General features: G+C 31.5%; 1 protein-coding gene across 3 annotated transcripts in view; it reads left to right on the top strand.

The window, feature by feature from the left end:
• The first annotated feature begins 20,241 nt into the window (after positions 1-20,241).
• Positions 20,242-26,869, top strand: part of LOC129940048 (homeotic protein ultrabithorax-like) — a 215,830-nt gene continuing 209,202 nt past the window's right edge. For 2 of the 3 annotated variants that reach the window (XM_056048273.1, XM_056048271.1), the window contains exon 1: positions 20,242-21,605. In XM_056048273.1, the coding sequence (XP_055904248.1) occupies positions 20,951-21,605 (655 nt within the window). In that variant the 5' untranslated portion in view covers positions 20,242-20,950. The remainder of the gene's footprint in view (positions 21,606-26,869) is intronic. The other variant, XM_056048272.1, reaches the window with a different exon arrangement.

The following is a 26,869-nucleotide window of genomic DNA, read 5'->3' as shown; positions in this document are numbered from 1 at the left end:
GCTATAGATATTATAATGTTCCTTAACACCAAGATTTATTCGCTTTTTTTATTCTTTAATATTTATCCATTTCATATTATTCATTAAGTAAACGTTAACGAGATCATCTCAATTAACAAAATTAGTGGCTGACCTGATGCGAGTCAAGCTTCCCATTTGTGCCGGTCTGCCGATAATTTCAAAAGTTTTACAAAATATTTAAAGGGTGATTTTTTAAAAGCTATTGGAAAGTTTTTCAAAAAACACATGCAAATTGTATTTGATTGTAAAAAGCATGAAATCTTTATTTGAAAGTAAAGTACGGTCCATATAATTTAATGTTTGAGGATTATTTCATGCAAATGTTGACCTTGGCTGCGCATTAGATGGTAAATCCGCTTAGTCTATTTTTGGCATACCTACTCTTTCCAACATTTCGGCCGGTATATGACGCGAATAAATGCTTCAATGTTGTCTTCCAATGCATCGATTGGAGCGGGCTTGTCTGTATAGACATGAGCTTTAACAAAGCCCCACAAAAAATAGTCTAAAGGCATTAAATCACCGGTCCCGAACGTGAAATAAAATTATCACCGAATTCGCCTCTCATAAAGTCAATTGTTGCGCGTGCTTTGTGGCATGTGGCACCGTCTTCTTAAAACCACATGTCATGCAAGCCAAGCTCTTACATTTTGGGCAAAAAAAAAGTTCTATATCATCCCACGGTAGCGCTCACCATTCACAGTTACGTTACGATTCACATCATATTTGAAGAAGTACGGTGCAATGATGCCAGCAGCCCATAAACCGCACCAAACTGAGACTTGTTCTGGATATATTGGTAGCTCTTGCAATGCTTGTGGCTGATATTCACTGCAAAATCGACAACTCTGCTTATTATCGTACCAATTGAAAACCATTTTTTAGTTATTTTTTAAGTATTAGTTTGTTTGAAAAAAAGGTTAACAATTGCATTCTTGCTAAGAAATTTACAATAGAGACCAATTATATTTGGCATATGTTTAATCCATTGCCACTTACGCCTTCATATTATAGAGTCTATAGGTTCCTGCCCTGTCCTTATATGAAGGATCTCATTTGATATACGGTTTTTCCAAAAATCTTTACGATGTTAGACATCTATTCACGAAGGTTAGTAGCTTTCTTGTAATGGGTGAAAGTAAATTTCCAAGTGATGAACCCATAAAAAAGCACACATTCAACATTTGTGAAAAGCAGTCGTAGCTTTGTTCTTAAGCTGATAAAGTTATTCCTCCAAATTTTCGACAACATACCGAACGCCGCTTTTGGTTTGCCGATGCGGCAGATATTGTTCGAATCCGCCTTCGATGGAGACAATGCTTCTAAGGTATTGAAAGCTCTCCACTTTTTCCCCCGGTTGCAACGAAATATTTATTTGCCCCCAAACTTCTGCTTCTATCTCTCTACACTTGTTGTCATTGGTGAAGATAAATGATCCTATGAGAGCGTAATCCAAGTGCCTTAAATAGGATGTCAAAGTCCATTGGATCCCTCCGCTACCTGACAGAGCTGAGCGCAGTACATCGCTTATCACCAAAAACAATATGGTGACAGAATACAGCATTGTCTGATATACTCCCTGTTAACGCTATCAAACACCCTCTCGAAGTCGATGAACAGCAGGTTTAGTGGTAATCGATATGCAACGCACTGTTTAATAGCGCGGAATCCTGATTGTCCGTCATCAAGTGTGGCCTCGAGGTTTTCTCTGATGATTTCCAATATGATTTTTTCTGCTATTTTGGCAACAGCACGCGAATCTCCCTCCAACTTTCGCACTTCGTAAGATCTCCTTTTTTGTGAGTTTGAAGCTCATTCCGTTCTTCCAATCATCGGAGAAGCTTTCGGTGGTCCAGGCTTCTATAGTATGAGCGGATGAAGCAGTTTGTTTGATGAAGTTGGCGCTGCTTGTAAAAGGGACACCATGTTCGAAGGCAAATGATTTTCAATTCTTTTAAGGAGTATAACCGCATCGAAGCGCAACAACGAGTATTATTCTTTTGAAGACAATTTTTTGGATTTGTTCAATATTCTTCATCCATTGATAGCGGTAAACTTCGTTACCATAGCAAAAATAGAAGCCAATTAAGGCGTTTAACACTTTGAATTCGAACTTTTCGTCCACAAAAGATTTCGAGAAATTTAATTTTTATGAGCACTGATACTCAAATTACTCGAAATGATGGAACCTAGATATTTTAATTCATTAGAAACTTTGATGGTATTGCCATCTAATATCCAGGTCCTCAAGTTTCTTTGAGACAAATTCTTTATCCTAAATATCATTATTTTATATTTTTCTGGATTAATTTTTAGTCCCTAAATCGCAAATCACTTGAGCTTATTTATTTGAAGCTGAAGTATTACGGGTTGTCGGCAAAAATTACAAGTTCCTCGCATAAAGTAACATTTTTTCAAATATTTTTTTAATTTATTGCAATTGCTATAATAAAAAAAACTTGAACTAATTTTTTTTTGAAAGTCCATCATTTGTGCATCTTTTTGTAATATCTTTAAACTGCATTTATTTAAAGTCCATATCTCCGTCGGTTCTTGAGACATGACTGGCTTACACACAAACATCTCTCTAAAAACCTTTAATTTAAATTTAAGAGACCTTCAATTCGACAAATCATAGCGGTTACAAAAACTTCGCATGAAAAGTTAAAAACATATTCAGATGTGATTGATCGAAAAAGTCTTAAAGAAATTTTCGCATTTAAACAATGAATTTTATCAGTTTAATTCAAAGCACTAATAAAATTTAATAATGGTCCTCTTTATATTTGTTTGTTGTAATTTAAGTTAGGCCAAAAAGGTGTGGGCTGACCTAACTGCTGCTATTTCATTTGATATAAAGAATTAAAAACAAATCCGAACACTTGGTCGATTTTAAACAGAAGTTAGCAAATGAATAATGTATGCGCAAAGCTTATGCAAAACAGAGGATATGTATCTTGAGAAATTCTTTTTTTTCTTGTTGATCTTATCTATTTACAGTAGAAATTGCTTATAAAACGATCTTTTCCCAAAAATTTGCATACAATGACATGTTATCTCCAAAGCATCATTTTACTTAACTTCCGCAACAAAGTTACTGGCTAAACTTTGTTCGTCGATGTCATCATTGTCATCTCTATCGATGTCGTCTTCGCTGTCATCAACAAGATTTTCGTCTTTGAATTGAAGGTAAGTAAAGCATCAATCTCAAGCAATGATATACGACTCCATTCAAACTATCCACTAAAGGTATTCCAAACGCTAATTGCATTGAATGTTTTAAGTTTTTTTCTGCCTTATTCGAGTCGGTGTATCGGTTATAAATGAAAAAAGAGGATCTGATACAAATTTGGATTTTCCATTACCAAATTTATGAAATAAATAATAGTTCAGACGTTTTAGACTTAAACTTGAAATAATCATCATGTTCTTTTTTAAAGCTGAAACATCAAAGCATTTACTCGGTGAGTAAATGAGGTTTCTACAAAAAATGTTTCTAGCACCTTGTTTTTCATTCTGTTTGTGAAGGCTAGCAGAAGCCATTAATTTGAGAAGTTGAGGAACATGAAGACATATTTTTCTAAGACGTGCATAATAATTTGTCAATATTTTGACAGATTTGTTGATAGACATATAAAACATGTTAGGAATGTTAAAAAATACATATTCGAACAAAAAGTTTTTGAGTTTACAGCGGTATTGAATACAGATAATACGAGTAAATACAAAAATTATAATAAAGAGTTGCTTATGGCAAACATATTTGTCTTAAAACTGACTTAAGAAAGCATATACACTATCTTATTCATTGCATTAAAGTTTGAGTTATAAGGACTTAATTTGAATGTGTTCTAAGTGATTGAATTAAAACAATAGAGTATAATAAATAAAAAGGCTTAAATCATTTATATTAACGGAAAATCAAGCGATTTATTCATAATTTTGAATAAAGTTAGTTTTCGCCTAGAAATGCAAAATGTCTTCTTTTTTGCCTCTGAATCGGCGAAGGCATTCATGTTCCATAAACTTCTAATTATTTCTTGGTAAAATCTTATTTTTCGTAAAAAAAATGTCATAAATTGTGTAAAATTTAAAACGGTTCAAAAGGTTTAGTTTAGTTAGTTTTATTAGTTTTCGCCTAGAAATGCAAAATGTCTTCTTTTTTGCCTCTGAATCGGCGAAGGCATTCATGTTCCATAAACTTCTAATTATTTCTTGGTAAAATCTTATTTTTCGTAAAAAAAATGTCATAAATTGTGTAAAATTTAAAACGGTTCAAAAGGTTTAAGTCGGAAAATACTTCCTTACATTTTTTTAGCTGTCATTTAAAAAATGTACATGTATTGAATTTCCATACAACATTTATCCGATGTCAAAAACTTTTTTTTTTATCGTGATGTAAATTTGTTTTTAAGGTTATATTAAAAAACTTGTTTTAGTTAATTTAAATAATACAAATTTTTAATTTGTTTTGTTTGCATTAATATAAAATTTTTACAACGTTATTAATATTAGATAACATTCAATTGGAGTCAATAGCTCTGTTTATTAGTTAGATACTTGAAATCAACCATAATCAGAATTTTTAATAAAGTAAATATTGGAATTTTATATAATCGGACTAATTTCAATAATTATTAAATGAGAATTCAAAATAAAATAAGTCAATTGATTCCAATTGCAGTCAATGCTTACCTTTTATTAAAATTCATTAGAATTTTAAAGTTAAAATATGAGTTTAATTAAATTTTAAGAAAACATGAATGTATGCAAACGAAATTCTAAGAAATTTATAGAACTCATTTAAACATTGTTATAATTTATAAATGTTTTGAAACAAATGTTTAAAAGGAAATATTAGAGAGTTCCATATAGTGAATAGAAAAACTAAAAAGATGCTGCGGAAGCAACCCACGCCGAAAACTTCGAATCCCATCTGTCGATTTGTCTTTCTTAAAAGTTTGTAGGTTCTAGTGTTATGCCAAAAAAGTTGTCAGTTGAATTGCTCTTAAAAAATTAAATTAAATTTTTGTTAACAAGAATTTTAGTCGAAAACCAATTTTTACCAATTTTAGTATCTAGCGTTTCTCAAAAAGTTTTATACATACGAATTGAAGGAATGAAATTAATTTGAATTCAATATTATCTTCTATTGTTCACAAGATATCGAGAACCGAACTTCAATTTTTAACTAATTTACGTACAATTTTCTTAAATTTTATTTCTTTACGAAAAAACGGACTCTTGGATTTTTATCAAAAAATTACTGAATGTTAAAAACAATATTTTGTGTGATCTAAAATAAGTTTAAAGCCTCTCCCACCTGGGTGAGTCACCTGAGTCGCGGTCTTATTCTACTGCACCGTACCTCGCGATTGGATTCGAAGACCTTCCGGGCTGGAGCGTTGATGTCCATTCGCTCTACATGACCTAGCCATTTAAGCCGTTGGACTTTAATTCTGCTAACTAGGTCAGTGTCGCTGTACAGCCCGTACAGTTCGTCGTTATATCTTCTCCTCCATTCTCCATCTATGCGTACCGGACCAAAAATCACCCGAAGAATTTTTCTCTAGAAGCACCCTAAGACGCTCTCATCTTTCTTTGACAGGGTCCAGGCCTCAGCACCATAAATGAGAACCGGGATGATGATTGTCTTATAGATGGTGATTTTACATGCTCGAGAGAGGACTTTACTTCTCAATTGCCTTCCAAGTCCAAAGAAGCAGCGATTTACAAGAGTTATTCTTCGTTTTATTTCAGCGCTTGTGTCGTTGTCTGTGTTTATAGCTGTGGCTAGGTAGACAAAGTCCTTAACTAAATCAAAGTTATAGCTGTCCATGGTGACGTTTTGGCCAAGACGTCGTTGTTCAGTGTTCTTTTTTGATGACAGCATATACTTGGTCTTGCTTTCATTGACCACTAAACCCATCTTCTTCGCTTCCGTCGCAATGCTCAAAAACGCTCCACTGACATCACGCTTTGATCTTCTAATTATGTCAATATCATCTGCATATCCGAGTAATTGGATGGACCTTTGGAAGATTGTGCCTCTAGTGTTGACGGATGAGTTTTGCACAATTCTTTTCAGAACGATATTGAAGAAGTCGTATGACAGTGCACCGCCTTGTATAAAACCTTTTTTGACGTCAAATGCATCGGCGAGATCTTTTCCGAACTTGATAGAACAGCGTGTATTCTCCATCGCCATTCTGCACAAACAAATAAGCTTGGCAGGGATGACAAAACTAGACATTGCTCTGTAGAGCTCTTCCCTATAGATGCTTTTATACGCGGCTTTAAAATCGATAAAGAGTAGTGGGTATCGATTTGAAGTTCCTGTGTTTTTTCCAAGATCTACCGTAATGTGAATATTTGGTCGATAGTGAACTTTCCTGGTCTGAAGCCACACTGATAAGGACCAATCAGGTTGTTGAAGAATTTCTTCAGACGTTCACATAATACGGCAGAGAGGATCTTATTTGCAATGTTAAGGAGACTGATGCCTCTGTAGTTGGCGCAATTTAGAGGATCTCCTTTATTATGTATCGGTCAAACTATGCTGAGATTCCACTCATCGGGCATGCTTTCTTCCGACAATATTTTGCAGATGAGTTGGTGCATGCCTGCTGCTTTGAATAGTTCGGCAACGATGCCGTCAGCTCCAGCAGCTTTGTTTCACTTAAGTTTAGATACAGCTATCTTCACTTCGTCAAGGTCGGGTAGGCGGAATTGTTGACCTGCGTCGCCGAGGTTGAGTGGTTCTATCTCCCTTACAGCGGAATTCGGTTCGTCATCGCCGTTATATAATTTAGAGAAGTGATCTTTCCATATTCTCAGCATCGATTGCGGTTCTACTACGATGTTCCCCTGATCGTCTTTACAGGCTTCGGTTCGTGGCTGGTACCCTTGGGAGTTTTTTTTTACCTTTTGGTAAAATTTACGAACTTCATTCATGTTGTGATCGCGCTCTTCTTATGCTCTCTTTTTTTCCATCTAAGAAGCCGATGTTCCTCTCTCTTCTTCTGCTCGTAGAGCTCACGAGCAGCTCTAGTCCTTTTGTGCAGCGCCGTTTTGTATGCCTCTTGTTTCGCTGCGTGTGCTTGGCGGCATTCGTCGTCAAACCAGGGGTTTCGCTGTGGTGGTTGTGTGAAACATAGCACTTCAGAGGAGGCATCTCTGATGGCTGCAAGGCAATGTTGCCACTGGTTTTCAATGCTTAATGCAGGCAGCATAGGACTCCTAAAGAGGTTATTAGAGACTCGATCGGAAAAGGACATGGCAGTCTCTTGCGATTGTAGCCGTCTAACGTAGACGTCTAACGGCCTCTCGGAATGTTCGGATATAATGTATAGGTACTGGAGAAGTGTCATGCGTCGATCGCAATGTGGTCAATCTGGTTTACGGTTGATTGATCAGGAGATTTCCATGTCCACTTGTGGATATGAGGATGCGTGAACTGCGTACTAGCTACCAGAACGTCTCGCCCCGCAGCGAAATCGACCAGCCTGAATCCGTTGTCGGAGGTGGTGTCGTGCAGCTGTATCTTCCGATTATGCCACCAAAGATGTCTTCCCTTCCTAGCTTGGCATTAAAACGCCCAGGACTATTTTAATATCTTAGCTAGGGCACTACTGATATGTTTTGTCTATAAGCTCCAATAACATATCTTTGGTGTTGTCGTCTTTCTCTTCTGTGGGGCGTGCGCGCATATCAGGCTAATGTTGCCGAATTTATCCTTGATGCGTATGGTCATGAGGCGCTCATTGATGCACCTATAGCTCAAGACTTCTTGATTAAGTCTGGGAGTGGGAAAATATTTCTTTACATTTTTAGCTGTTAAAAAATGTACATGTTTTAAATATCCATACAAAATTTAATTTTTTATTTTTTATGAAAAAACTGACTGTCGGATTTTTATAAAAAAAAAAATACTGAAAGTCGAAAACAATATTTTCTCTGAAATAAAATTAGTTTGAAGCCAATATTTTAAATTTTTGAAAAGTTATTTGCTCGAAAATCAATTTTTACCAACTTTTTGAATTATTTTAGATTTGTATTTTTTGTTAGAAAATTGTTTATCAGATTTTGATTCTTATCAACGATTTTCAAAATGTTGAAAACAATATTTCTTATAAGATAAAAAGATAAAAAAGATATTTGAGTCGAAATTCAGTTTTCACCAACTTTTTTTATTTTTAAGGTTTGTACTTTTTTTACCAGAGGTTAAAACCGTTATTTTTCGTTGTTTTATAAAAACCATTAATTGGGTTTTTTCCAAAAATAAAATACCAAATGTTCACCTTTTTAAAATGCCATGGGAAAAAACAGGTAGGTACTACACTTTTTTGAAAGCCCTTTCTGCATTTTTCTACATTATTATCAACATAACGAAATTTATTTGAAGTCGATATATCTACTGGTTCTTGAGCTATGGACGATGAAAAAAACTTCGCGAACGTACGTATACACGCACGCATATAGACATCTCTCTAAAAATCTTTTATTTTGACTCTAGGGACCTTGAAACGTCGAGAAATGTCAAAAATTGGACCCAATACAATAACTTCCTTTTGGAAGTTAATAAAAAAAAGTAATCTTTACTAAAAAAATAAAGTTTTTCTTTAGATCGTTACAGCCGTTTTAAAAATAGTTCTCCATAGTTGTTTAATTTGTTTCAAATCAGTTCTTTAATTCGTTTGTTTTGAATACAAAATTTCTGTTTTTTTTTTAGTTTTATCCCAAGCTTTTTATATAAACAGGCCAAATTCATACATAATTTTCTTTTAGAGTTCTGTTTCTTAAGTAATATGTTTTCATTTTTTTACTTGAAAACAAAACAAGTAGGTATCGAATTTGGTCCAACGACGCTAAAGTCGAAGCATTGAATCAGAAAAGTTTACTAATGCATTTTTTTTAAATTAAAACTTTGAAATTGATAGATATAAATATAAATATAAATATAAATATAAATATAAATATAAATATAAATATAAATATAAATATAAATATAAATATAAATATAAATATAAATATAAATATAAATATAAATATAAATATAAATATAAATATAAATATAAATATAAATATAAATATAAATATAAATATAAATATAAATATAAATATAAATATAAATATAAATATAAATATTAATTTAAATATAAATATAAATTTAAATACATATGTAGTATTTTCTAATAGGTAAGTACCACATTTTATTGTAACACAAGTTTAAGCGGATCTTATTTTCTTTCATTTTAACTTTTATGACAAGTCTTCTACTAATGAATAATCATATGTAACCACACTCCGATAATTCCTTGATATGCCCAGTATTTCACCATTACTTATTGTATTCCAAGCTCTTTGGCACTTAATTGACAATTGGCATAACTCATTTAATCATTTATTGCACAATGTTAAGTTTATAAATCCTGCCATATAGCAACCTACCCAGTACCTATGCCCAGCTATAAAATTTAAATGACTGCTTTGACTTAAAAAATCGCCATCAAAGTCTCCTAACGTTTCGTCTCGATGACGTGCGTCGTCGTCTGCACAGCAAATCAAAACGTCATAAAACTCTCATAAATAAGGAATAAAAACTCTTTGCCAACATTTCACACAAAAGGTATTTCTTCGGTAGAATTGCGAAGAGCGGAAAAAACAGCAACAGCAGCAGCAGTAAAAGAAGGAACAACAATTCTATAGCCATTTATAATCAGTGATGGACAAAGTTTATGGAAAAGTGTGGCGCCAAGTGTCCATATTTCCTCTATCACCCAACTGCCACCCATATAGGATGTCGACTTTGACGTGATGTGGTAGCTAGCGGCGGTAGTGGCGGCGGGTGGTGTTTGTCGACCATCATCGGTGCCTAGGATGACTCCTCCAATGACACCGTATACCGAAAACCAGCAAGCCAAGACTATGACGACGAAGGCGATCATATACGCCATAACCACCACTATCAGTCTCCTCCTCCCCCACCCATTACGCTCCTGCTCTTCATTCTGCGCCCTCAATGAGTTTTAATTTTTCCAGAGCCACTGCTTCCACCCGTCAACCACCACCGCCGCGCCGGCCGCCCGACCACTATACTGCATGTAGTTGCTGATTGAATTCCATATGCATAATGAATCATGAGTGGGTAGGTGGGCTTGGGCTTGGGCTTGAGATGGGGCAAGCGACTATATACCTATGCTCTATGCATGAGCTTGGGCGAGAGTACCTACACCGGGGGTACAGTTAATGTATCTGCATACTACACGGTTCCTAGGTTCGAGTTGGCATGGAGATACGAGTATAACCTTACCAACCGCATTGCCAGTTTGTGCATTTTTATGCATCACCATTATGAAACTTATGGGCGTACTTAATGACTGGCTTGCGTCGTGTCTGTCGTTCCAGTCTCCTATGGTCTGTTGCTCCTCGCCTTGCTGTGCTCTGTGCCGACTGACGTCTGATTCTGGATTTTGATGCCTTTCCATGTGAGTTATCAGGAAAAATGATAAATAATATTGAATTTCCGATCTATCTATCATTCTGAGTATAGGAAGGTTTAGGGTACAGCACCTACCGTATACTATGGAACTCAGATATACAACGGTTACTCGTCTCATCTCTTATGGCAAGTCAGATGAATAAACTTTCATCGTCCTCGTAAAACTTTCCTTGTAAAGTCCAAGGTAGTTATATACGAGTGTACAGTCCATCCGTCCGTATGGCTTGGGTAGATCATTTCAAAGATGTAAAAGAGAGATGGACAGGCGACACTTTGACACGTGGATGATTCCATTGAAATGTTTGTTATGATGAATTGTCTAAATGTGTGCCATACAATGCAGGAAGGTATAAGTATCTCATACGGAATGTATTTTGTATTCGTTGGACATGAGTGGAAGAAACACTAGAATTTGTATTTGATAAAGTCTCCAATGAACTTGATGTAACAACAAAAATAAATGGGAAAACTATAACTTTTAAGATATTTAGATAAGCGTGATGCACTCAATTGTATTTGATAAAAGATATATTTTTCTTGAAAATGATTAACACTGTGCGAGCTCTGTGATATATTGGACTGAATTTGGAACAAAGACTTTTATACGACTATACACCTTTTTAAAATTTGCGATAGAAACCTTACTCTCAGAAAGTAGAATTTAAAGAAGTTCACAAGTTCTATGATAAATTTAATTAGATATGTTATTATTTAACATATGCAATTTGTTCCTGCTTTGAGAAAAATTCCAATGCCAAATTTACAGGACGTGAGGCACAAATTTTGAATTAATTGTTATGTTTTATATTATTATTTAAGTTGTATTTCTTACACCAGGTTTACTTCTGTAAACAATCAGTGTATAACCGCCTCTATGCACATCAGGCCATTCAATTGTAACTCCATATTTCTCATTTAAAAAGAAAAAAAGGCTGGAATGCGACCCACACTAATAACTTCCCTTACTTAAAAGTTTGTAGGTTTTCGTGTTGGGTTAAAAAAGTTGTCATTTGAATTATTCTTAAAAATTTTAAAACTACCACGATATTTTTCATATAATGAAATAATTTAGTTTGAAAATCTAGTTTTGTTAAATAGATTTTTAGTCGAAAACAAATTTTTACCAATTTAAGTAGCAATTCTTAAATTTTTACAAAAAAATTTCAGAGATATCAAGAACCGACATCAATTTTTACCGAATTTGCGTATACTATTTTTTGTAGATTTGCTAGCTATTGGAGTCGAGAATAAATTTTCACAAAGTTTTAGTATTGTTTTTGTTTGTAAAAAACTGTCGTTAAGATTTTTCTCAAAATTTTAATGAATGTTGACAACAATATTTTTATTATTGTTTTTTTTTTTAAGTTTTTATTTTTTGTAAAACTGTCAATTAGATTTTTCTAAATATTTAAATAAATGTTGAGAACAATATTTTTTAAAAGATAAAAGTAGTTTATAGCCAATATCTCAAAGTTTTGAAAAGATATTTGAGTCGACTCAACTTTATATTGATATTTTGTTTAGGTTTGTATGTTTTATAAAAAAACTGTTTATTAGATTTTTCTTAAAATTTTACTTACTTAGTTGTCAACACTATATTTCTTATAAATTAAATTCAGTTGAAAGCCATAATCTCAAATTTTCGAAAAGATATTTGTATCGAAAATCAATTTTTACCAACTTTGAGTCATGTTTTTCTTAGGTTTTTATTTTTTATAAACAAAAACTGTCGAATAGATTTTGCACAAAATTTTACCAGATGTTAAGAACCTTATTTTTCGTTGCACGAAATTGTTTTTGAGATGAAATCATTTTTTATTCGTTAAATTTGTAATGTAATGTAAGTTAGTTGGATTTTTTTTCCAAAAACATACTTATCTGCTATCACTTTACAATATAATATATATAATTTGATTCAAGTCTCTAGCGTCATTGATTCGTGAGATATTTAGGGATACACAAAATTTTCACCTATTTTTTAAACTGTTATGGTAAGAAAACCACCCACGCAATTTTCCTGAGAGCCTTTTCTGCATTATTATCTGTATAAAAAAATGTATTTGAATGCGATATCTCTTCTGGTGCTTGAGCTATATGGACGACAAAAAAACGTCGCAAACGTACGGACACGCGCACGCACGGACATCTTTCTTAAAATTTTTTATTTCGACTCTAGGGATCTTTAAACGTCGAGAAATGTCAAAATGTTCAATTAAACAAATCGTACCCATTACAATAACTTCCTATGGAAAGTTAAGAACTCCCATGAAAACCGTTTGGCAACATGAGAAAGCAATCTAGGATGGTCTTATAGAATTTTACAGGAACTTTAATTGGTCACTATGCTTTCTTGATAGGGACGTGGATTTCTGCGCGGATATGGTTACAAATTTTATTATTTGGGGAATAAGAAATTTCATACTGAATAGTGTAAAATCTTTCCAACTCAAGGAGAACTCATGATTTGATTGGAGCTGTAAAGAGGTTATTAAGATTAGAGATGTTATTTTCCGTTGTTAAAAAGCCAACCCCAATGAGGAAATCCAAGATAAGGTCAAACAACCTAGAAAGACCAAGCTTCTTAATGACCGGCAGTATGGTTAATGTAGAAATAGGTCCACCGGTAATTTTATGGTTTATCTAACCGAAGAGTGAGAAAAATATTTACATCACTTTGGAGAAAGTAAAATTATTGCACTTCATATTTCAAAAGCATCTAATAGACTTGGCACCAAACTTTTCTGTCAAAAATGCATGCTTCTGTATTGATGAATCTCTTCTTCGATTTATTAGAAACAACGTTTCTAACCGTTCAACACAAATTGTATATGGGGAATTAAGATCCGTATGTAGAATTGAATACTTCAAAAACTCAATGCTAACTCCTGTCGTTAAAGCGTAAGCCACTCACATGCCGCTATCCATGAGTGTCACTTGCATCACAGGTGTATCGCAGATCACCTCTTATGGAATTATTACATTTTTTTTTTTTTTTATAATAAGCGTACACTCAAGGGGATATATTACCCTTATTATGTAGACACAGTGTGAGCACTAGGAAAGGGATATCGCCAAAAACGCTGGAAGGTGCTTAGAATTTCTCCGACGGTGGAAGAAAGTTTTTATCCCTTCTGATTTAGCTGTAATTTACAAAGCCTTCATGCGTCCAAATATACATCAGATATTACCCTTGAGCTCAAATTCGGACGTATACTGTTAAGTATAGAGATTTTTATTTTAACCTCTAATCAAGAATGTGGAATTCTTTACTTAACTCTGTTCTTCGCTTCCATTTTAATATTCAAAACTTTAAGACTAATAATTTAAATTATACAGAAGTATGATTCATTCCAATTTGAGTTTAACGCAAATCAAACGTCTACTAAATTTTGGTTAAACTGGAATTACTTTTCCAACTTGAGATCAATGAAACCAACGTGCTTTATGGCAGTCTATTGAAAAGGAGCTCAAATGCAACATATTAAGGTTTTTGTTTTGAAATATCTTTACAAAAATGTAAGTTCCAAGTAATAATATTTTATAAACTACATTTTCCCAAAGCAAGTTATTGTAATCGGTCTGTAGCTTTTTTCATCGTCCATATCTCAAGAACTAGTAGAGATGTCGACTTCAAATAAATTGTGTTATACAGGTACTAATGCAGAAAGATGCAGAAAGGACTCTTAAGAAAATTGTGTTTGTGGTTTTTTTACCACAGCAGTTTAAAAAAAGGTGCACATTTTATTTAACTCTGTATATCTCACGAACCAAAAACGCTAAAGACTTGAATTAAATTTTATATAATATATTGTAACGTGATACCAACCAAGTATATTTTTGAAAAAAAAATTCCAATTAATGCAACTAAAAAAAATTTTGACACTTGTTAAATTTTGAGAAAAATCGAATTGACATTTTTTTACAAAAATAAAAACCTAAAAAAACAGTACTCAAAGTTTTTCTTTTCAAACATTTGAGAATTCGGCTTCTAACATATTTTATGTTATAAGAAATGTTTTTTAAACATTCGGTCAAATTTTGAGAAAAATCGAATTGACAGTTTTTTTACAAAAAATAAAAACCTAAACAAAAAATAATACAAGTTAGTAAAAAATGATTTTTGACTCAAATAACTTTAAAAAACTTTGAGATTTTGGCTTGAATCTGTTTTTATCTTATATTGTTTTGAACATTCAATAATTTTTTTTAAGAAATTGAATTGAAAATTTTGTAGCATAAAATAAAAACCTAAAAAAAGCTACAAAATAAACTCAAATATCTTTTTAAAAATTAAAAATATTGATTTCAAACTTATTTTATGGTACATAAAATATTGTTTTCGACATACAGTAATTTTTTGTTAAAAATCCAACAGTCCGTTTTTTCATTAAAAAATAAAATCTACAAAATCAGGACGAACAAAAAAATGATGTTCGGTTCCCGATATCGCACGTGAACAAAAGAAGGTATTGACTGCAAATTAATTTCATTCATCCAATTTGTATTTGTTTATATAAGAAATAAAAACTTTTAAGAAATGCTACTAAAATTGGTAAAAAGTGGTAGCAAAAAAGATTTTTGAATTTCATCATTTGCAAAGTATTGCTTCTAATTTTAAGTTAATCTTTTAAACAACTTAAAGAAAAAAAAAACAGGAAAACCTCCAAAAACAAAAAAAAAGATAAGATAAGAACAGAGAAAGATAATGACTTCAAATTATTTATCTCGCACATAATATTGTGATGAATATTTCCTTAAAGTTTTAAGCAAGACAAATCGACAGTCAGGGTATTAAGATTTCAGTGTGGTTAGCATAACAGCCTCTTTTTCTATTTATTGTGTAAAAATCAGTCAGTCAACACTTTTATTTTTCTCAAGATATATTTTTAGTTCGTCAAATAATGTTTACAAATGTTAAGAATTATATTTTGTGCACCTTTTTTTGAAAAACTTGACTGTCTCAAGGTCATTAATTTTGTTTAAAATCCGACCTGGAAAATAATTTGTTTTTGATTATACTACAAAAAACTCAACTAAGTTGAATTTAATTAAATTTTTTAGAGCATTATTGGTTTCTGGAGATCTTTGCGCCCAAAAAAAATATTTAATCCAAATTTCAGAACCACACATTTAAAACGGTGTTACAACACATTTAAAACGGGGTTACATTTTATTTGGCATTGAAATGACAAGAAATTCACAAATATTCAATTTTAAGCACCATGACCGTGCCAAGTTTTCTTAAAAAAAAAACGTTTTTAAATGAAAATCTTTCAAAAAAGTACGATCATATTTGTTTTACATTTTTTTTGTTGTTCATAGTAGGTTAATTTTTTTAAGGCACACAATTTTACTATAAGAAAACATTTTTTCAGCAAGTTCTTCTGTGAATCTTAAAAAAAGAGAAATTGTTGTCAGTCTCAATATCCGATAAACGCTTCTTGTTTCACAGAAGAAGATATCGTTTAGGCAATGCAGTGCATTAATTCAGTCGCGGTAATCCTAAACGGTGCTTTTACTTGTTGTTGATGATATATGCAAAACAATGGACACTTTGTGCAGTGCCAAAAACTTAAATTATCTAATCGACAACAATACGTCGCTGTAGAAAATCGAACATCTTCATTTCTATCAGTACCAGCAGGGGTCTATCAGGGTTCTATTCTTGGACCTTTATTATTTTCCATTTACGTTAATGAGTTTCCTCGACTGGTTAAATCTTGTAAAGTTCATATGTTTGCTGATGACATCCAATTATACTTGGACACTCCTGTAGATATCATAAGAATTGTTATTAACTATGTTAATTTCGATCTAGTAGTTATATAATAGTGGGCTTTCAAGCATAACCTCACCCTCAATCAAAGAAAATAAAAAATTTGTGTATTTAAAAACGCGCCCTTTATAAGTCAAGCTTTGCACTACTTTTGCTGGGTGGCTCAGCTATTGAATTTACAACGTGTGCTAGGAATCTAGGTATTATTTTTAACGAAACTTGGAAACTTGGAATCTCCATACAGCTAGTAAAATTGGCAATTTATATGGTGCTTTGCGTCTACTGTGGACATTCCAAAGGTTTGTTCCTTTCAGTAGTAAGATGTCAATTGTAAGATCTCATCTATTACCTATTTCGCTTTATGGATGTGAAGTGTGCTGTAGCGTTGACTCAAATACAAAGGAAAACTTAATGTTATTAACATCTTCAATAAAAGATATTACGACCATATTTCATATTATTTTAAACCAATAACTGGTCTGACTTTTGATAAACTTATACAATTTAGAACTCCCATTCGGTTGCACAGTATTATACCTACAGGCTCGTCAAACAGTTTATTTGTACAACCGATTAATGCGCTAAGAACTGTTTTATTGATCCAACCAAGACTTGCTTGCCTGCAGTCTGAACATACATTTTTTGGCCATGCCACTTAATTATGGAACTCACTACCTATTACACTTAGAAGAATAATTAACACAAACACATTCAAATATCGTCTTTTAACACATCTGACCAACGATGTTTTTGGTTATAAATAAAAAAAATATATTTTAAACTATAATTTTAACATTGAACGTTTAAACATATTTTATAAAACCTTCACAAATAACAAGATTGTAATCTTTAATATGAATTAATAAATATAATATAGAGGAATCAGTCTACCTACATTGAATAAAAGAAAAACAAACGAATAACTGTAGAAATTGAAGAAATAGAAGTAAGTTTATTGACATAATTGGTACTTCAGTATTATTTAAGACAAAAGAGCTTTATTGAGTTCGCCAACTTGTAGTCTATTAGTTTTGTATTGACTTCACTAAAACAAAAGTAAGAATAGTTTAAGATTTATTTTTATAAAGTGAAGAAACCATATCAAAAGCCTTTAAAAATAAAAAAAAAAACACTAAAAACTGTATACACTGACGATTAATGACCTTTTGAATATCCTCTGTGACAATTATTATTACGGAAACCGGACTTCTTTAAAGTTATAACATTTTCATGGATAAGAAATGTGAGGAAATGTATTTTAAGGAATCAAATTTAGAAATGAGCATTTTCGAAATTCATCAATTGTCTCTTAAATATTTATATTATGTAAAATGTTCGGTCTTAGTAAATTAGATTGATAGGATCCTGAAGATTTACTCAATTTTGTATAGTTTATATTTCAAAAACACGACATTTCACTTCATATTCATTTTTAATTTTTTTTTTAAATTTTACTCAATTTTTTTCTGAAAAAGCCTATCTACTTTATTTATCTTTGTTTCTTAAGCTAGAAAGATTCATGTTAAGCCACATTTCCCGCAATATCAGAACAAATCCTATGTTTGTTCTCTATGAAAATGCATCCAATTGATAATTACCATACTTAAGGTTGTAAAATACTTACAAATTAAGAGAGTACATAGGTATTTGTGGCTGTTTCTCCAAAGGCTCTTTACTTACTTGTATTGCTGCTTATATATAACAGTAATAATCAACAGTTAAAAGGCAATTCAATTCTTTATGTAAGGTTATGAAAACAATTTTTGCATCACATTTAACAATTTAAATTCAACATTTACAAATTTACATTTAACAAAATTATCCCATTTTTTATCAGAAGTAATGCAAAGTATTTTGATAGCCTTACAAATTCTTTCATCGTTTAGAGGTATTTTAGTAATTTTTAACTCATACAGAAACTAAAACAGTAAAAATTTAATTCATCATTTCTATAACATACATTTTGACAACATTCACCATTTGAACACATCCAAAATCGATTTCAATTCACAAACAACCTAGATACAACCTACCTAAGAAAATTCTTCTTTTCTTTCTCACGAATGCAATAATCACAGCACCGAAAAAAAAAACTTTTAAATCATTGCGTCTGTCAAGTTAAACAATAATGTTAAAAATGTTAACACACAAAACAACATCATAGCACACAAACTAAGAGAAAGAAAAAAATAACAAAAATCTACTAAATAAACAACTTCAAACAAAAATTGCTTCCTTGTTGTCCAAGTTAAAAAAAAAAAATCAAAAATAGAAATACAAAAAATCGAACTGTATTAGCTATTTAACTACTCCTACCTCCCTCTCTCTCTATATCACAAAACCTACTCTATGTACATTTATACTGAAATCAGCGAAAAACTATCTTCTAATCCAACAATTCCAACCCCCGTTCAAGACTCCTTCCTTGATGTCTCTAGATTTCTTCAAATAACACCAACATCTCTCGAATTTCAAACCTCCCACTTCAACTCTCTACCTCTATAAGTATACAAGTATCTATAGTCCGCGGAAAATGAGTTCATTTATTAATCTTAATGGAAGATTTTACAATGCCCTTAATGTGGTCTCGGCGATTGCCCGAATGTGCACTTAAAAATTATTCGTAGATAATTCAACCTATAAGAATAAAAAAAGATCCTTCTTATATTTTATACTACTGCTATACAAACAAACCAGCACACAGGTTAAAACACTTTTCGCCTCTTCAGTTCAGACTCACAGCAAAGCATGATGGTTAGTTTTACTTCTTTTTTATTCCAACTTCAAAAAAGATACAACTAAACAGTACCTCGTCGAAAATATACCCCAAAAGAAAAAATCATACTGAAAACCCACTCAAGTTTTCAAAAAAACTACACTCAATGTTTCTCAAATTATTCATTTAAGCAAATTCATCTTTCGAATTTCAATTGTGATGGTATTGGTATCAGAAAATGTATCTGCGCTCTATCAAACCACCAAAAAGATGAAAAAAAGTGATAGATTCACTCCATTCGCCCCACAAATTTCACCAGAAAACACTTGAGAGCGAAAGAGAAAAGGATTTTCCCTACAAACAGCACCGAGTTGGAATAAAAATGAACACCAAAAGTTCATTCCTTATGAGAATTGAATGTTTCCTATCAGCAGCAAGCAGTAGAATGCAACTTAGGCACAACACAACACAACATCAAAGTTCATCCGAACGAATTCTCTACCAACACCAGAACTACCTACCACCACCACCACCACATCACAGCTCAGCTCTCGAAAACGAGTACGGTATCTGGTGGATAGAGATACGAACAAACGAAATTACGAGATACAACCACTCTGACTCGTCGCTCGTCGCCTTCACCTATTAGAACGTGTATATTGTATCTGAGAGTTTAAAACTTTAGTACCTACTGGCACAAACAACGCACAAGTACGAGACCGAGACCGAACCGAACCGGGCCGGACTGACAGACAAGCCAACCATAGAATCGAAACGAAATCGAGTTTTTCAGTATTCAGTTTATCGCACAGTTTTAGGTCGTCATCGTCATCTTCGTCGCCGTAGCCGTAGCCGTATTTTTGCTGTGTGTCGCGCTGCTGGTCGCTTTTGTATCTTTAACCAGACCAAAATCGTATTATTGCGAGAAACCAAATCACATTCGTTCGATGGCAACGGTTAAGATCAGGCGCGCGCTCTTTTTATAGATTATTATTATTGTTATTACTATTATTGCCTATTATCATCATCATCAACGTCGTATACAATCGTCATCATCATTATTATTGTGGCTCTCATTTTCATTGCCAAAACCAAATAAAAATAAATATAAAAATAAAAATTAATATAACAATAATATATATAAATTAACATCAAACAAAAGCAACAACAATAAGAACCGCTAACCGCAATTATTATTGTTATTATTTGAAAAAAATATATCTATCTATCTTTATAGGTATACAAATTTAATAAAGATACATAAATTAACGGTGAATATTTTGAGATAATTTAATTTGTTTAATAATTTTTGTTTGTAAAATTTACAAAAAATAATAGTGATTTTTTTGAATACTTATTTTATTTTTAAAACAATGAATTTAAATAAATAAGAATTATTTAAAATTAACAGTGAAGTGCGAACATAGAAGAAAGAGTTTTTAAACCTGTAGCTGACGGTTATGTGAACAAATGCAACAAAAATAAAAGCATTTAAAGTTTATGTGAAGTGCAAAATATTTTCAACATTTTTTTTTGAAAAATTTTAAATAAAATATTTTACTCAATGAAAAAATATATGAAAATCAAGTGCAATATGATTTTATTAAAATAATATTAAATAAAATAAATTAAAAAAAATAAAAACAAAACAGTTTGTTCTCTGCTGCCAATAAAGAAAAAAATATCCTTCCAAAAGTGACCATAAGAATAAAAACGAAAACAAATAGTGTGGTGAATTGGTTTGTGTCTCGGCTTAAACTTTAAACTCCTCGCGATCAAAAACCAAATAAAACAAAAAAAAAACCTTATTAACACAAAAACAAGTGTGAAAAAGAATTAAAGTTTCTTTTTCTTAAAAAAATTAAATTCATTAAAAATTTTTCAACCCCATTAAGTGTTTTTTAAAAAAGCCGCCAAAATTCTTACCACAAGCAGTATGAATTCATATTTTGAGCAATCTGGCTTTTATGGCCACCCGCATCAGGCGACGGGCATGGGTATGGGCTCAGCGGCCCATCACGATCAAACAGCAACAGCGGCAGCAGCCGCATACAGAGGCTTTCCATTATCATTGGGTATGTCACCATATGCCAATCATCATCTGCAACGTTCCACCCAAGATTCACCCTACGATGCCAGTATAACGGCAGCCTGCAATAAAATCTATGACGGAGCCTACAAACAAGACTGCCTTAAAGGTGTTAATTCGATTGGCGATACAAATGGCTATAAGGATATATGGAATACAAGTGCGAATGGCGGTGGAGGTGGTGCGGGTGGTGGCGGAGGTGGCGGTGGCAGTGGATCCGCCGGCAATGGCAGTGGTGCAGGCAGTGGAGCAGGACAAAATAGCTCGATACCAGTGCGACCATCGGCGTGTACACCAGATTCAAGAGTTGGCGGCTATTTAGATACGTCTGGTGGTAGTCCGGTTAGCCATCGTGGTGGCGGGTCAGCAGCAAGTGCTGTTGCAGCGGGTAGTGCATGGAATGCGAATTGTACAATTTCGGGAGCTGCTGCTGCACAAACTGCAGCAAGTAGTTTACATCAAGCTAGCAATCACACATTTTACCCATGGATGGCTATAGCAGGTGAGTCTACATATCTACATAAAATAATTTTTTTTAATGTCAAACAGTCGACTTAGGTAGGGAATCAAAATAAAAAGAAAGATGGTCAAAGAAAAAAAAGAGTCCAAGATCAATCAAATTATTTTGTGCTTCGAGCGTAATTCAGGTTATAGGAAATATGCAAACTTCTTACATGCTTCATGCTGAATCAAATCATCGAGTTGAAGTTGCGATTTTGATGGGCTTTGTGGTTAAATCAATTACCTACGTTTCATGAGTCGTCTTCAGGCTTCTTATATGATTTTTTTTTTGTTTCATCTTCTGCCTTGGTCCATGATGGAGCTATTTTAAACTGATTGTGGATTTATTGTGCAAGGTGTAGTTTATATCATTCCAAGATCGAAGCTTCCTTAATGGTTAATATCTGTGATTTTCTACAGATGAAACTTGTTATTAAGTGTGCAAGAGTACCTATGTAAACCTTTTTACTATACCTGCTTTAAAGGGGCCTTGATATTTCAGGTTAAGACGCCTTGTTAAGAATTTTAAAAATTCCTAGGTATTCTTAACTGCTTTGTTATTTTAAATGAAATAAATGTAGGAACATACCTAGGCAGGTTTATAGGAGTTTTAAAATTAAAATCTTTTGAAAAGCAGCTTTACCAAAGTCGTAAATAATGCAATAGGTATAATACATTTTAAGGTGGTTCAAGTTTGAACGACAAAATATTAAACTTATATTTTGTATTAAATGCTCAAAATTAAAAAAAAATGAAGATATACTGCATTTATTTCCAATTAGAAATTATGTTCGAATCCCATAAGATAAAGCAATGAAAACTTAATTTTTCTTAAACTTAATTAAAACCCCATAACTTTAGTAAAACTTTAAATTTAAAGAGACTAAAAACAAAAATTGAATAGAATAATTCATTTAATTTAAATGGAATTTTATAATTGTTCTAAAGCATGATGTTGATGTTAGGTACCTAAGTCTAGACATTATGAGAAATTGATTCAAAAAAGTCAATTATGCAGTAAAAAAAATACCGCCGTAAGTTAGAAGAAGCTTTACTTATATTGTCATACATTTTTAAAAAAGTGGAAAAAAGACTTATTTTCTTTTTGGCAAATCAAACGTCTAAGAAAAGTCATCAAATAAAAACAATTCCATTTCGATTTTTTTAAGACAAGTTTAAGTATTTAAAAGAAAACAACATATCTGAAAATCCTTTTAAGTAATTTATCTTGATATCATCAAAAATTACTTGTAGGTTTTATACCTGAGAGTGAAGTAGAATTTTTAAGAACTTATTAAAATAAAAAAACTTATGTGTGTGAATTCACCCTAAGAAAACTTAATTGTTGGTTTAAACAATTATTTTAAAATGTTTGGTTTCAAAAAAATTCGAGTGAAAATTTATAATAAACATAATTATTCAAAAATGGTACTAAAAATTAGTTTTTAACAATTACTAAAAATATGTGAAAAACGTCGCCTTTAGTACATTCTTGTATATTTAGAGAATTAATTAATTTTAAAATATCAAAGTTAAAAAGATATACAATTATTTTCATTCAAATAAAAAACTACATACAAATATTTTTCGACGGTTAATAAAAATTTATCCGCCTACAAGGAAGTTCGAAATTTCACTTTTTTCAAAACAAAAAAATGCTTGACTTCTTTGAGGCTATTCGAAGTCTCATTTTTGATTCGAATCAAAATTTTGTTCTGTTGAAACTCATAATTACAAAAAATATATCTTGAATAGTGTTTCGATAATCTGACAAACGTAACGTTAGGGCAACACACGAAATGGGTAAACCATATTTCGCCAGTTTCAAAACTTGGATTCTAAATGAGCCATTCTTCAAATACATTGAGCAACCAAGAAAGCGGCTACTTAGCGCTAAGTTTTTCAGAGAAAATTCAATATAATTTATTTGAAAATTGTATACATTGTCTTTCCTCGAGATTTAACAATTAAATTGTAAATATTTTAAAATTAATTTCAAAAATACCAATTGTAAAATCAGCAATTTTGTTGTTTAAAAAATTAAACCGATTTTTTTTAAGGATACTATAACTTAATGAAAATTACAATTGTTAGAAAAAAATACTTAACTAAAATGCAAATCTAAAATTTTCAAATACAAAATATTTTTAGTTTTTAAGTGCGAACATTTTAAGTTTGCAACATAACACAAAAATGGCAATAATTTTCATTTTGAAACTTATATTTTTGAGTATCCCGTTTATCAGTCTTTCGTATTTTGTATTTCTATTTTACTGTTATTATTAAAAATAATGTAAGAATTGTTTACCCACTAATTTTAAACAAACACATAACGTAGATATACTTATGTACACTATGAACAATTTTCAAGGTCTATTTCTTTGCCAAAGCAGGTGCCAATATCAAATCTTTTGTCTTAATTTACCAACAATAAAATACTAATTATTTTGAAACACCTTTATGACTACAATCCTTTCCCTTTTCACTGCTTTTCTTATTGATTATAAAATTTTAGAGTCATAAATCATTTGTTTGTAATATAGAATTGACTTATTGTATAATATCTATAAGAAATGTTGTTTTCCCGCCGGGAAAAAATATCATACCTCTATAAAATTTCTTAACAACAAGTAGGTACCTACATATATGACATAAAGGAAATTATAAAACAAAAAAACTTCTTAAAAAAGGGTTCCTCAACCAATTGATTTCATTGACAATTATTTTCAAAAGGACAAGAAAATTCTTAACAAAACAAAAATGAAAGAAAGATGAATTATACAAAGTCAACCCAAATATAGTTATATATTATTATATCTATACTCTTTCTCTTAAGACAATGGTTATGGTGACATAAAACATCTGCACTTAGTCACAGTTTTATCACAAAATACGAACGAAATATATACATACATACACGATAAGTACACAAGGAAGGAGGATAGGTATTAGATGTATCTTATAGATACTTTTATATATACATAATATCGTATATACATTCACATTGATAAGTTCTGGAAATATTCAAGCCAATCCCTCATCCCTCTATTTATGATGTGCCCCTCTATTATGTAGGTATGTATTTTTATTTATCATATTGTCTTTCTATTCGAGTAGGTATTGTTACAAATTAGATACAAATACCAGAACATAATTGGTATATCACAGTTGGGGGGCGAAATCTGTAATCTCGCATTCATGTGCCCCTTCAGATGCAATATTATGGTTTTTTCTTGTTGATAGTATTATTTTGTATGAATTTTGTTGAGATTTTTTAAAAATTAAATCTAGGGAATGTAATGCCAAAAACCTTAATGAAAATAAAATAACAGTTACAAAACGCCAAACAAAGGAGAAAGATAAGACAAACAAAATAATGTTAAGTATTTATCTTAAGATCATTACAAAATATTACAAAAACTTTAAGAATAGTTAGCAGATCTCTTAATTTTTCACACACCCTCTAATGTATGCCGGTTTTTCAAAGTTTTAAAATAATTTCAATATCAATTTTAGTAAAAACATAAAATGAAATAAGTTTTGAAGATTCAATATGATAAAATTTTATGTTTTTTTTATTTAAATCAAAAACATGTAATTTGCTTTGATTACCAGTCATTTTTCAACTCATGACTTTATTTTGTAAAAAATCTTTAATTTGGCATTTATTTTGAGATAAGTAAAAAAATGAAATACGAGTGACGTCTGAAAGTTAAATTTTCCATAACATAATTGCAAATGACAAGCGATATCGATTTACTTTCTAAAGTCTTCTTCCAAAAATTTGTAATTGCTTTTAAAACCACTATTTTTAAACTCTTATAAAAACAAATAAATAAGGTGGCGCAACAGTCCGTAGAGAACCAGGGCCAGTGACTTACAACTTTCAACCATTCCTGTGTGCGAGTAATTGCAGGAATGGAGAGGACCTACAGTTTATATGCCGAATCCGAACGGATAATTCGAGAAAGCAATTTTTGATTACAAGGTAAGGATCGAACCCAAGATTTTTCCAACCCAAGACAGTCCAACGCCCTACGGGTATGCCACGGGTACTACTCTTATACCTATATGAATTATAATCACAGATCACCTAAATGTGTTATCAAGAAATTGTAAATATTAATCATTCGATCCTTGATTTTAATAGAAATTAATACATTTACAGTATTGTAATTTTAGAGCTTTATTTATTAATTTGAGATTGGTAGAAATGGCAATCTCAAGGGAACCTAGCCTGAGATACAATTAGCGCTGTAGTGCGCCGTTTTGATAATAATTTGAGATTGTTTAGAAAATAAATAAATTGGAAGTCATAATAATTAATACTCTGGTTTGATTAAATTTTAAAAGTTTTTAATTTATGTATATACAAATATGTATAATAACAATACAAAAATTTTAAGTTTTTCAATTTTTAAAACTACAAAATAAATAAATTTACCTTTTTGTGTAAATAAAATGACAAATTATTAAGAAAATCTTTTTAATTAAAATGACAAAATTTCATAACGTATTTAAGAAGTAATTAGTTCATAAAAAATAAACTTTTATAGCTGAATTTATTCTTCTAAATGTCTTTAAAAAATCGAAGTTAAAAAAACAACATTTTTGAACTCTATTCCAGAATATATAATATGTACTATTATAGACAAAATAACGTTTTTTAAACATTTGATACGGATATTTTAAGAATGTATTTAAAATCGAAAAATGTTACTTTTTGTATTTGTTTCAATGCTCAAATTGAATCTTGAATTTTAATCGGTAAATACTCAAGCAAGTCAAAACATATAAGCTCCAAACTTGTCAAAGACTTGTACATTATTTTTATTAAAATTCATTAAATTTAATTAATGGCTGCTATAAAATTACAAACATAACTCGGACACGAAATTTTTCATGCAAAATTTCGACTGCAAAAATTATAACCACCATTTTTCAATATTTTGTTGTGAATTTTAACATTTTCAGTGCGTTGTTTGAAAAAATGGTTGGGTGTCAAAATTGAAATTTTTTTCATGTATACATAACTGACAGCTGCACAAATAGTGTGCTTTTCAAAACTAAACTAGTCTAAACAAACTTTAAAAGAAATAAGCAGCTGAAAATCCATTCTAAGCCCACAACTTATTGGCTTCTAACTCGTCAAAAACTTGTAAATTGTTTTTTTTTTTTTTAAATTGAATCTCGAGTCCAGAAAAAATAATTGTAATCGGTAAATGTTCATACAAGTCAACAATTATTATCAGCTTTTGTCAAAGC

The sequence above is a fragment of the Eupeodes corollae genome, chromosome 1, assembly GCF_945859685.1.
Source record: "Eupeodes corollae chromosome 1, idEupCoro1.1, whole genome shotgun sequence".
Lineage (NCBI taxonomy): Eukaryota > Metazoa > Arthropoda > Insecta > Diptera > Syrphidae > Eupeodes > Eupeodes corollae.
This window is presented reverse-complemented; position numbering and strand designations above follow the sequence as displayed.